Here is a 12,996-nt window from a genome sequence, read left to right as displayed (position 1 = left end):
GGGTAGTGTGGGTTGTAAGAGGAGGTTGGAGATAGTGTGTGGTGAGGTGTGGGGTGTGGAAGGGATTAGGTTTAGGATTAGGTGCCTTTAAATCAGTGGTGGCAGCGCTGCCTGGAACACGACGTTGGGGGCATAAAACACCATTGAGCGGTAAATTATGTCTGAAATAAATGTTTTAGAACTTAATTGTGGTGCAAGAGTTACTGATAACGACGGACTCTTCTCTATTATTGTGTTACATGCTCCGAATGTAAACCACTTTGAATGTGTCGTGTTTTTTTTTACTCCGTTACTGGCTACCGTTACTGTATGCCTATAGCCTTTAGTAGGCCTACAGTTTTAACACATCATGTCTATATCCATTTGTTTAGGGCTTAAGAAAAGTAATACCTGTTCAGATCAGCATACAACTTCCACACGGCCCCAATATTAGCTGTCCACCAGATGGCAATATAGCATAACAGTGCAGGTACATGTGGGGAGCACTTTAATAAGGTCAAAAGCATATATGGCTCTTTGAAATTCATGGGGGGAAACCGGTAACAGGAAAGCTCTAAATAATATCAAAGCTCCACAAGTTTGACATCTGTTGAGCACATGACGAGGATGCATTGGGGTTTCAATGACCCCATCATGAATGCGTAAGAAGTATAGAAAATGACTAATAACAGTGTACACAATGTTAGATTAGATTAGATTAGATTCAACTTTATTGTCATTGTGTAGAGTTCAAGTACAGAAACAACGAAATGGAGTTTGTGTCTAACCAGAAGTGTAAAAAAAGAAGCTATGCAATATGAAAAATGTGTGAACAACATGTACAGATATGTGCAATGTAGTGGCAGTTATATTAGTAAGAACAATATTGATATATGCAGTGTATTAACAGAATATATTACAGAAAAACTGAATAAATATGGATATTTAGTATGAACCATATAGACAGATATGTACAGTACAACTATGTGCAGTGTGGTAACAGTACCATTGTAGTGCAGAGACAGTATTATAATAGTATGAAGAATAAGTGTATGTGCAGGATGAAGAGCAGTAGAATATGGCTATGTATATGGTGTAATTACAGTATGTACATTTGTAAATAAATAGACACTATGGATAGGATAGGGTAGTGCAGTTCTGGGGGGGGGGGGGGGGGGGGTGTCCTTGTTGTCCCACAATATTGTAGGCTTCCCTGCACTAGCCAACTACAAATTTGAAATGTTAAAAAAAAAAAAAAAACAGCTGTGTGTTGCATGTCAAATATGTTCTGCGCATTTTCTTCTGGCTTAGAGAGAGAGAGAGAGAGAGAGAGAGAGAGAGAGAGAGAGAGAGAGAGAGAGAGAGAGAGAGAGGCTGTGGTGGATGTAAAGGGATTTTACGCAGCAGTTCAGCACCTGTGTCCACAGTGACCTCGGCTCATGTTGCACGTCTCAGCTGAGATGAAAACCAGCGAGTGGCGGTGGTGGCATGTCAGTGATACTGTAGATGGAACTGTATAGGCCTACATCAATCTGTCCAAGACGTCAGTCAGACACATTCATACATTTATATATCACCCACCTATTTAAGACATTACTGATGTGGAGAACATTGTCCTTGCCTGCTAAATTAAACTGAACTAGAAAGGAGCGACACAGACGCTCTCTTTCTCTCTCCCTCTCTCGCTGGAAGTGCGTGTTGTGTGCGTGAGAGAGTGTGAGAGAGAGAGAGCATCGATCTCTCAAAACTCCTCCTGCGCTGTTGCGGTCGTGTGACCAAACCCCCTCAGCATGAGACATACCATCCAGCCGGACCCTATATAAACCAGCCTCGCCGATCTATTTACGGAGACTGTTAGTGCGCGCACAAGGCTGAAGCAATTCAGGAGATTACTGCATTACATTGAGAAAACGCTCAATTGGTAACAATGTCTCACGGATGGGGATACGCAGCAGACAACGGTGAGAAGCGGTGGGGCTACACTGGCACTTCAAAGGCATCTTAATAGCCTAGAGTAGAGCCTGTCTTAGAATGAATTAAAAACCTATGGTCATGACTGAATGAATGATCCTGGTATGGTTGCCCAATTGTCTGCAATCCTAAATGTCATTTTGACATTGTAAGATGTCCTGTGACATTGCATCGGCACATTCTGTTTAAATATTCTCTTTTTAAGCAATATTAATAGAGAGAGATTTATAGACATGTTGTCTGCACAAAATAGGTATCGCCATCTCTTTCTCCAATTGTTCCATTTTCCTATTGCAGGACCCGACACATGGGGTGAAAACTTCCCGATCGCAAATGGACCTCGCCAGTCTCCCATTGACATTGTACCTGGCGAGGCTGCGTTTGACGCCGCACTGAAGGCGCTCACACTGAAGTACGATCCCTCCACCTCCATCGACATCCTCAACAATGGCCATTCTGTTCAAGTCACCTTCGCCGACGACACTGATAGCTCAAGTTTGTGGAAAATCTTTCCTTTCTTTATTTCCTTCTCTTCGACGCCTTATTAAAGCGCCATGTCAACTGTTAATCTCTTCATAGAAATTATCTCAGAAATCCGTAGTCTATGTATTAGGTGATGATTCAATTCACATTTATTAATGTGGCAACCGTTGTTATTCTGACAATCCGACAAGCTAGTGCAGCAGAATTGAACCGACTGATCATGAAAAAACAACCGTCGAAAAACAGGTGTATAAATGTTACCACTTAGCTGTAAGTAGTCCAGAGAAATGTAATTGACAAGTATTTAAGAAGAATCTAATGTCTTCGCTAATTGCTCGATTCATAAACCGGTGATAATGAAAAAATATTTAATGCGACAAACACTGACCTGTAAGCTTTTCCTGTTACTGCGTAAAACCCGAAGGTCACGATTTGGGCATGTGGGTTGAGTGCACGAGTTAAACATTAATTTTCCAACAACAGACCACTACTTTGTTTAATGATCAAATAGAAACACAAAGGTCTTTAACAAAACACTAGAAACACTACAGTTCCGTTCCATGATTATGTTCAGTGATTTATCTAAAAATTACACATGTATTGTTTACACTGGTTTAATATTAATGAAAATAATTCTGCTGCCTTTCCTAAACAATATTAAAAACAGAACTGACAATATATCTATAAAGATAATACGGCTTAGATTGCCTAAATACTGCTTTGTAAAATCAGAAAGTTATGATAACACTTTTTTTTATGATATGTTGCCATAATAATGTTATGTAACGCTTATGGTAGCATATACAATCTTAACTCTGGCACTTTATCTTTCTGACCTTGTAGTTGTTATGTAACAGGGGCTGTGTATACCTCTAACATAAAGAAGCACGGGGTTGGCTGTTTGGGGAGAGAGGGTGCTTGTGTGCCTGCATTGGTGTGAGTGTGGGATCAGTATTATGAGAAATTCAGCAGAACACTGTTACACACATGCTCTCCGGTCTTACTTATGGCTGAGTCAGGGATTGGGGGTGAATCGTTATTTTTCTGTCTTCCCAAAAAGCAACGGAGTTGATCTGCCATAGTAGTATATCAAGACTGGGTAGAAAAATACAATGTTACGTTTACTCCACTTAGTAAATTCCCCACTCCCCAGAAACCTCCTTTAACCCTTAGTGATAGGTAATCTCGTTTTATTCTACATTAGGCAAGGGACAACAGATGAAAATGAGCCCATAACTGTGCTTTATTTACAGTGCTTGTCTGTTAATGAATGAGCACTGTCTAATATGTAGGTGTGTGGGTTTTATGTGGTACCTGTGAATGTGTATGTGTGTGTGTGTGTGTGTGTGTGTGTGTGTGTGTGTGTGTGTGTGTGTGTGTGTGCGTGTGTGTGCTTGTTTGTGCATCTGTGTGTGAGCATGCATGTGTATGTGCATGAGTTTGTGTTTTTTCTTTTTGTAAAATGAGAACTGGAACAAAAGGACATGAGTCAGAGGGGGTTGCGACCGGCGTCACTGATATGTACTTGTGTTTGTCTTTCATCTCTCGGCTCCTCTCTGCATGGGCAGCTCTGACCGGGGGCCCAATCTCCGGCACTTACAGACTGAAGCAGTTCCACTTCCACTGGGGGGCCAGCGACGACAAAGGTTCTGAACACACTGTAGCCGGAACCAAGTACCCCGCTGAGGTATGGCACAACCCCCTTTGAAGTGTCTTATACTTTGAAGTCACTTGACCTCAGAATTAGAAGCACTTCTCCATAATCCATTTCTAAGTGTTAAAAGGAGAAATCTGGTGAGTTTTCACATAGATCTCCGTTTCTCGAGGTGTAACACTTGAAGACGTGTTACATTTCCTTTGCTCAATAGTTGAAAGAAATACACATATTCCTCTTGCCTGTTGTGTGCTGTACTGTCTGTCTGTACCTCACACAGAAAAATCTATTTAGTCTCAGTCTTTTTGTGGTAGTCCATCCAAGCCACTGAAAACAAATTGTTCAAAAACTGGAGAGCTGCTGTGTCTGAACCCGTTGCCCTCTGCTCTTGCCTCAGCTGCATCTGGTCCACTGGAACACCAAGTATCCCAGCTTTGGAGAGGCTGCCAGCCAGAGCGACGGGCTGGCTGTGGTCGGAGTCTTCCTTCAGGTTGGTGCTGGTGGGAATCCACCCCCCCCCCCCCCCCCCGCCCCCTCCCGGCCACGTTTGCACTGTGTTTGCCACGTTTGCCACGTTTGCCTCATGTTCATTTTCTGTCTGTGCCCTGCGAGCTAAACTTTTGATTTATGGTTTACTTTTTATCCAGATTGGTGCTGACAATCCTCAGCTTCAGAAGCTTCTTGATGCTTTTGATGGCATCAAAGCTAAGGTACGACAGACTATGACTGCCTTGAACACAAATAAACACTGATACGTTAAAGCTGACATGAGTTAGTCACTGCAACTACATGGCTCTTACCTCTGTTGCTTCTGTCTGTTCCTGCAGAGCACCCAGACTTCCTTTGCAAACTTTGACCCCACCATACTCCTGCCAGGGTCCCTGGACTATTGGACATACGATGGTTCCCTGACCACACCTCCTCTGCTGGAGAGTGTCACCTGGATTGTCTGCAAGGAGTCAATCAGTGTCAGCCCTGGTCAGGTACAGTGAAAGCACTGTGAAATTCATTGCTAGACACTGCCACTATACAGTGTCATTTTACAACCTTTTTTCCAGATTTGCAAATTCTCGCCTAACGTGGCATGAATAATTAGTTCAGAGCACATTTCTTTGGGTTGTGGTTTCTGGATGTTGTCTCTGTGGTTTTGGACGGGTTTTCTTTGGCTTTCTAGAACAAATAAAACAAGAACTATGAAAATATTTATGGCCCAGAAAAAGATATTCCTAAACGCCTTACTCCTACAAAATCTTCCCCACATGAATATGCAAATGTTTGGTTTGGAAATTGGGTCTGCATGATAATGTATTCATGTGGCCTAAAATACCCCATGGGTTATCATTTTCTGAATTTCTACAGACTTCAGTCAGTAAGAATGTCTGTCTATATTTAGTGCATCTAAATGTAGCCCAGATGAGGTTTAGGTAGGAGCAAGATTTAGTAGAGATGTAATTATGCCTGAGGGCCCTCCTTCACCTTCCTAGCAGTCCAAGCTCTGTCTTTGTAACTGACACTGGAGATACTACAGTACACTAGGTCAGCTAGGCGTTCTCCCTCTCTGTCTGTCTCTCTCTCTCTTTCTCTCTCTCACTCCTCCCCCTCACCTCCCTGACCCGATGGCTATCTTGCAGCCATGTGAAAATTAACACTCCCCAAACAAATGTTTATTTCATGACTGAAGCCTGGCCATCTCTGGGGGGTAAGCCAAGCCAAGACAAGACAAGCCAAGCCAAGCTAATACTCTGTGTGTGTTCAAACCCCTGGTGGCCATTTTTAATTTCCTCTCCCTTAGTGGCCTGCTGAAAAGCTGTAGGCTGAGTGACATGGAAAGGACAGAGAGTATATCAGTCTGTATGTCTGTTGGTTGGTCCTCCATCTTGTAATTTTGTAATAGGGAGAGGCCGTCTGTAGTCAGCTGATACCATATACTTAGAAACTGATTCAGCGGGCTACCAGGCTAAAAACTCTCCTGGGTAGTATATGTTGCATGTTGCCTTTAAGGCCTCTTGCCAGAAAGACCAAGCAGATGAGGGAACAGATTAAACAGCTGATGGACTTTCTTTACATCTCTTTTTTCCTCTCCGTCTTTATCTCTTACATTATTTCTTCTACCTCCTCTTTCACATCCTGTATTTGTCTTTGTCTTTTACTCACTTTTTCTTCCTCCTTCCTCCTGAACTCTGCTTCTGTCTCTCTCTCTCTCTCTCTCTCTCTCTCTCTCTCTCTCTCTCTCTCTCTCTCTCTCTGTGCAGATGGAGAAGTTCCGCAACCTGATGTTTTCTGGGGATGGAGAAGCCCCCTGCTGCATGGTGGACAACTACCGCCCCCCGCAGCCCCTGAAGGGTCGCAAGGTCCGCGCATCCTTCCAATAAGCCAGACGCCCACACTCTTTTCCACCCCCCTCCCCCAACCAAGGAGCCGTCCTCCAGTTGACCCCCTGCGACAGCCCCTGCAACCACCACCCCACCTCCCAACTCCAAGCATTTATCCGTCCTCCACAGTGAGCTGTGCTGGCGTGCCCCACCCTCCTTCAAGAGCGACGCGGGGCACAGGAACCCTGTCCGTGCTTCCAGTGCTTCCATTGACCAGTAATCCCCTTAGCCCTGCCAACGGAACCCACTCTGGCTGACCACTACAACTAGATCAGAAGAAAAATAAGCAAAAATGGATCACAGACATGGATCATACTCATCAAGTGATCTGGTGATCCTAGTGACCAAACGTGACCGAGGCATCATCCCCTCTCCCACGTGTCCATCTGGTCCAGGCAGTGGTGTTGCTCAGCCTGAGTGCTTTGAAGGACGCTAGTTTGACATGTGGCATTCCTCAAGTCCCACTGTGGCAGGTTTACTAGGATTCTGCATTTTTGGTGCCAATATTTGAAAAGTGTTTTATTTGTACACTCTTTTTGCTAAGAAAATATATTATTAAATATTATTATTAAAATATATTATTATTAATCTCATTGTTGTGGATCTTTAGACCCTTTGTAGTTAAAGTATGTAAAAGCAAACAAGCAAAGAGGAGGAGGAAGGAAACAAATGTAGTGAGGCGATGAAGCTGAAAAGCAAAATTACTAAGCACAATGAGGCGTGAATGTTTTCGCTGAGCACGATGCGAGAGGACAGCCATGTCTGCTCGCAGTGCCAGCTCAGGGCACCATCGCTCCGAGCAAAAGCTAGCTGTCAGGCCATCTGGGAGGGTGTGGGGGAGGGGGGGGGGGGTGAGCCTGCCCCCGTGGTGCCAGCGTAGTAATCTCTGACTGCCCTCCTCAGGATCACCACAGCTTAGCAAACCTCTGGTGTTTTGGCCAAGCAAACTTGCAAAAATCCCCATTTGGCATGCACACATCCATATGCGCACACTTGCACATGTACACTCATGTACTCAGACAAACACACACACACACACACACACACACACACACACATGTGTGTGTGTGCATACATACACACACAAACACACACAGAACCATGTGGTGCATAGAATCCCCTCATCAGTTGGTACTGCATTTCATCATATGAAAAGCTTCATACTCTTTGTGCCTCCGATCTCCAAATCCCTTTCTTGTTTGTTTTTATGATTTTTATCATTGCTACAGACTAGCAAAGTGCAATAGATGTCTGTGCGGCTTCACAATACAGAGACAGTTCATGTTAACAAATGTATGGCATTTCTTTGTTTTCCATGATTCCTAAAAATTGTATTTTTTCCAACTGAAAGTGAATGTTATTGGGTGTTGTTATGAATTGGGTTCTTGTGTTCCTCCCTGTGGGGGTAAAATCCATCCTTGTGTTGTAACCCCTGCTTTGTGCAGTTGCAATGTGGCTAGTGTTAGCCCAGCACTACATTAACGTGAAGGTCGTGGTAAACCTGCCAAAAGATAAGCTTGATCATCTTAACAGGAGCGCCAGGTCCTTAGAACCTCAGAGTCTCATGTTAGCCTTTGGGACCAGAAGTCTGCGCAGAACGTCTAAGAAAATGAAGTGAAGATCATATGTTGCTCTGTGTCTGTCAGAATGTCTTAGTTTGTGCCCGATCATGAATTTCGACTTGCACTGAGTACATCATGCTGTCTGCTTGTTTTGGAAAGAGGAGGTTTTCAATAAAGATATTTTACGACTATGCTGGAGTTGGTGTTCTACTTCCATTGACCTACAACCTCATAAAAGGGGGCAGGAAAGAGAGCTACTCAGTAATTCTTGTCATGTTTATACAACCCTGAAGTAAATTTAACCATGTACATGTATGTAGTATGTATGTTACAATCTCCTGACTAACCTTTGACATGATGTTCATACACATGATGCAGTATGCACGTGTAAGACCTTAAAGGGAAAGTTGCCGTATTGTCTTTGACATGTTTAACTCAAATCCATGGCAAGGAGGTCTCATGACCTGAACATATGCCATAACTTGTTAACTCGTTAAGCACTAAAGGCATGCTGCATCACATGACCACCAGAAAACAAATCTACCCACAGCACCCTTGACGCACACACCGTCCACGCACAGACAGACACACACACACACACACACAAACACTTCCCCTTTCTGAAGAGTGAGCGATAAGAGCATCTTAACATGTACAGCCACATTTGATCAAGATATCAAATGAGTGGGCCCCTAAGCCAACAAACTGTCCAAATATATGAGTAAAAACAGAATGTCTAGATCTACAGTTAATAGAACACCTCAGACCTGGGAGATTGCAAAGCAGGCTTCAGCAGCTAATGTCATCCTCACTTTATATACAGTTGAAACCAGAAGTTTACATACCCATACACATGTTTAAGTTGACTAAAAAGAGGAATAAAAAAATCAACTTTTGGAAATTGAAAAATCCAACCTTTAAGGACACCAATTTTCTTTGTGAATAAATAATGTATCATAAATAAATAAATAAATGTTCTTCCTTAAAATGCAGGTGCTCATAATACATACCCCTACATTAAATTCCCATAGAGGCAGGCAGATTTTTAGGCCAGTTATTTCATGAATCCAAGATACTATGCATCCTGATAAAGTTCTCTTGGCCTTTAGAATTAAAAAAGCCCCACATCATCGCATACCCTTCAACATACCTAGAGATTGGCATGGTTTTATTTCCATTATTTTATATGATGTGGGCTATTTTAATTAAGAAATTAAGGTATTAAGATCAATTTCCAAAAGATGATTTTTTATTCCTCTTGTTAGTCAGCTTGTATGCTAAGGGTATGTAAACTTCTGGTTTCAACTGTATATATATATATATGGATCATTCTATAATACATTTTATAATTTGGGGTACATTTCACGTCTCCATGATAAAGATTTAGTTATTATCAAAAAAATAAAATCTTTATGGAATTAATTTTGAACAATTATGCTAATAAAACAACCTTTCACCAATAACAATGCTTTATAATTATTTTAGACCCAATTTATCAACAAAACATTAACTAAATGACTTCTACACCCCGACACACATAGAGGAAGGTGTTTCTTCCTGGTCCAGTCTTTGCTAACGTCTACATCCTGTTGTTTACGGCAACAAAGAGACAGGCCATGCTGAACATACTGTAGAAGCAAAGAGGGAAGCAAGACTTTTTTCCCATTACCTTCCTTCATGTGTGGGCATTCACTTTCAAGATAGTGTCGGCATATTTCTAAATAAAATAACGACAGTTCCAATGGAAATATCGCTGATTTTTAGTGTAATGTGGTTGCAACATTTCTCTCATCTTACCCAATCTAACCTTAGTAAGAATTGGTTTCATCTCTCTTCTCAGCAGTCCAGTGACTCAGGCATGTGTGTGTGTGTGTGTGTGTGTGTGTGTGTGTGTGTGTGTGTGTGTGTGTGTGTGTGTGTGTGTGTGTGTGTGTGTGTGTGTAGCGTGTGGGGGAGGGTAGAGTTCGAGACAGAGGCTGAGCAGAAGAGCACAGCTGCTGTCTGTAGCAGAGGCACTCCTGCAGCAGTGCAGTAGCCATCAGCTTGTGCACATGTTGCAGGGCAAACATGGCCCTAGCTGGTACGCTCAGCCTCTGACGGTGAGCTGCAAGCCCCAGCGCCATTTGCAGTGGGTTTCACACTGCCAGACCTACTGTGCAATGTCATGTATGTGGGTGTGTGTGTGTGTGTGTGTGTGTGTGTGTGTGTGTGTGTGTGTGTGTGTGTGTGTGTGTTAGGATGGCATACAGTATGTAGCCCAATCTGTGGTTGCTTTGTCTAGATGAGACAACAGTAACGGACGTCTAACACATGCATCATGAAAACATGTCGACATATGGTCGCATGTTATGTAAGTAACGAAGAAAACATAAATTAAGATATGTCACATACAGTAACTGCATGAAAGCACACTACAAATTCTATCTTCTTTGGGCTCTCTCAAGTGCACAGAGAGAGAGAGAGAGAGAGAGAGAGAGAGAGAGAGAGAGAGAGAGACTCAGCTGCTATTTTGAATCATCATCAATGTCTCACTGTCAGAAACACATAAATACAGCACCCACCCATCCACCCACCCACACAGACGCCTAAAGCTGCTGATTCGTATGGATCTGCTGCAGAGGTTGCTGCACGGTCAATAGACCTGACCGTGCATTTCCCTGTGACTACTCATCAGAGCGAGATCCTCTCCACAGGCAAGGGCAGGCTGCAGTGTCCGCCAGGCACAGCCATGGCAGGTCACAGATTCAGTGCGGCTCAGTGGCCAAGCCAGACACACCACAGACACAGGAAAATCAATTGGTCAGTCATATTCCAAGCTCTAGCATTGAACAGAGAGCATTATCTGCACTATACTCATCTATGTTTAAATGCAAATTATTATTTTACTAGTCCCTGGCAGTACTATTGATTTTATTTGGTGATTCTATGTCTAAAATGCCCTTGAATGCCCTGCAACTTCCACAGAAATGTGTTGTGCTTGTAGTATTATGCACTTTAAGCACTTTTACTAGTGCATTAAAGGTAAAACCAAAAACAAACAGTCAACATCCTCTAGGAGTACAATTGATTTAACATCATTTCATTGCTAAAATGAAATATTTCACTAAGCTGTTTGTGGTATTAGCATGGCATTAATATGCTGTATTTAGCATAGACAGATTTGTAGTATAAATGTTAGTGAGGACCTTAGATGAGTTGATTTATGGCTAGGTGCACATAAAGCCAGTATATGGAAAACTCATATCAACAGTGGCTTTGAGGATTGGCAGTATATGCTTTATCCATGTATCACAGTAACCACAGAGATAGACAAAGGGGAAATGATTGGGGAAGTCATCTGTATGTTGCATTAGTCTAAAGTCTGCTAATGAGTTTATGGCTGGACATGAACAACAATGACCTTGAAGCCTGACATACTTTGCCACTGCAATTTTGGAATAACTTTTTCAGCTGAAAACTTCTGAAACTTTTTTTTTTTTGCTGTCAGATCAAAAGTAGACAGGGACCCAACCATCACACACTCTAATTTTAAGTATCCTTTGCAATATCCTGTGTACAGAGTAAACATTTCAATCTTTCAAAGACCTCTTCACCGATACGCCAGTGGGCACGTTGCAGCTTAATTAAAAGTTTCATAAGTCTGACCTTTGGTGTGCAAATTCATAAAGGGCTTTTGTTTGGTTATCTGATAATGCTTGATTATATCTCTGCTTGTTTGGCCAACTGGCTGGCCATTTCACCTTGAGCTGTCCGGTCACATTAAAAAGGACCCTTCAGAAATCACATGACTTTCCAAGGGTCTACATAAAGCTCAAGGTGAAATGAACATGTGTCCAGACAGTGATTCCATCAACAGGCTTTCTATCTCTCTCTCTCTCTCTCTCTCTCTCTCTGTGTGTGTGTGTGTTGGTTCATTATTGCTGTTGTGTGTGTGTGTATGTGTGTGCGTGAGTGCAAATAGCGTGCAAGTCTGCAAACTAGCACATGCAACATAGTATCTGATGGCCTGTCACAGCATGAGATGTCAGAGTATCTTCATGTAAGTCACACAGTCATACTTCATCACATATCACACATACATATGCACACACAGATACATGCCAAACATTCTTAGAAACATACAGACACACACACACACACACACACACACACACACACACACACACACACACACACACACACACACACACACACACACACACACACACAAGGGGCGCAGGAGATATTTTGAAAGTGAGGGGGACCAAATTGTGAACACAAACCCATAGTGAGATCAGATTTCCAGATATCGGATTGCCACCTCTGGCCCACTTTCGACCATCATATTTTAAACTTGCCAGAATATTAAGATAATACCATTGATTGTTTTCAAACAATTGTTTTCACTACTTGGGCCAATGGTAGAATACTGGTCACTACTTGGGCTAATGGTAGAAAAAAGCAACATGGGATGTTGATATTTTATGAAGCCATGAATAATTCATCATCCCTATGATCCAAACATAGACTACATGATCAAATAGCCTAGTTAGGCCTACTTAAATTGTCTGGTATAAACCAAATCAACTCTCCACTGTGTGTTTGCAGTTAATATGTATGCAACGTTAGAACTTAACAAGTGTTGGCTTAACAAGTTACCAGTCCAGAACACACAGAAAATTGCAACAAACCAAACCGAAAATGCTTTTGATAGCCTACGGGTATGCATGCCGCTCCAAACGAAATGCATGTCTAAAGCCTGCCTCGAATACCAGCCTGCCTCAAATAAAGATGATGATAAATGATTTATGCTAAGCAAGTAGCCTGGATCATTTTATGATTGTTAGTAGACAAACTGGCTTCAAATATCCAACAGAGTGAATATGAGATTGAGCAGTCTTACAGTACTGTAGATGGCTGTGGTTAGTGATGTGATGCTGTTAATGGGGAGTTTTACAGTTAGCGCAAATCCTATATGTTATTATTTATTTAGCGT

The 12,996-nt window shown here is 42.3% G+C and overlaps 1 protein-coding gene across 1 annotated transcript; it reads left to right on the top strand.

Moving 5' to 3' along the window:
* Positions 1-1,776: 1,776 nt before the first annotated feature.
* LOC121688180 (carbonic anhydrase 1-like) lies at positions 1,777-8,212 on the top strand. The gene is made up of 7 exons (XM_042067615.1): positions 1,777-1,940; positions 2,248-2,445; positions 4,002-4,120; positions 4,485-4,577; positions 4,735-4,797; positions 4,915-5,070; positions 6,340-8,212. Exons 1-7 carry the CDS (start codon positions 1,907-1,909, stop codon positions 6,457-6,459), a joined length of 783 nt encoding a protein of 260 aa, XP_041923549.1. The 5' UTR covers positions 1,777-1,906; the 3' UTR covers positions 6,460-8,212.
* Positions 8,213-12,996: the final 4,784 nt, after the last annotated feature.

The sequence above is a fragment of the Alosa sapidissima genome, chromosome 17, assembly GCF_018492685.1.
Source record: "Alosa sapidissima isolate fAloSap1 chromosome 17, fAloSap1.pri, whole genome shotgun sequence".
NCBI classification, from domain to species: domain Eukaryota; kingdom Metazoa; phylum Chordata; class Actinopteri; order Clupeiformes; family Clupeidae; genus Alosa; species Alosa sapidissima.
The sequence above is the reverse complement of the archived record's forward strand: the minus strand, read 5'-3'. Positions and strand labels throughout refer to the sequence as shown.

What these genes read in the sequence shown, in the direction of transcription:
- LOC121688180 (XM_042067615.1), top strand. Translation starts at nt 1,907, where the DNA reads ATGTCTCACGGATGGGGATACGCAGCAGACAACG. An exon ending in GGGATACGCAGCAGACAACG is followed by an intron (nt 1,941 to 2,247) that starts GTGAGAAGCGGT and finishes TTCCTATTGCAG; the next exon opens with GACCCGACACATGGGGTGAA. An exon ending in CGACGACACTGATAGCTCAA is followed by an intron (nt 2,446 to 4,001) that starts GTTTGTGGAAAA and finishes CTGCATGGGCAG; the next exon opens with CTCTGACCGGGGGCCCAATC.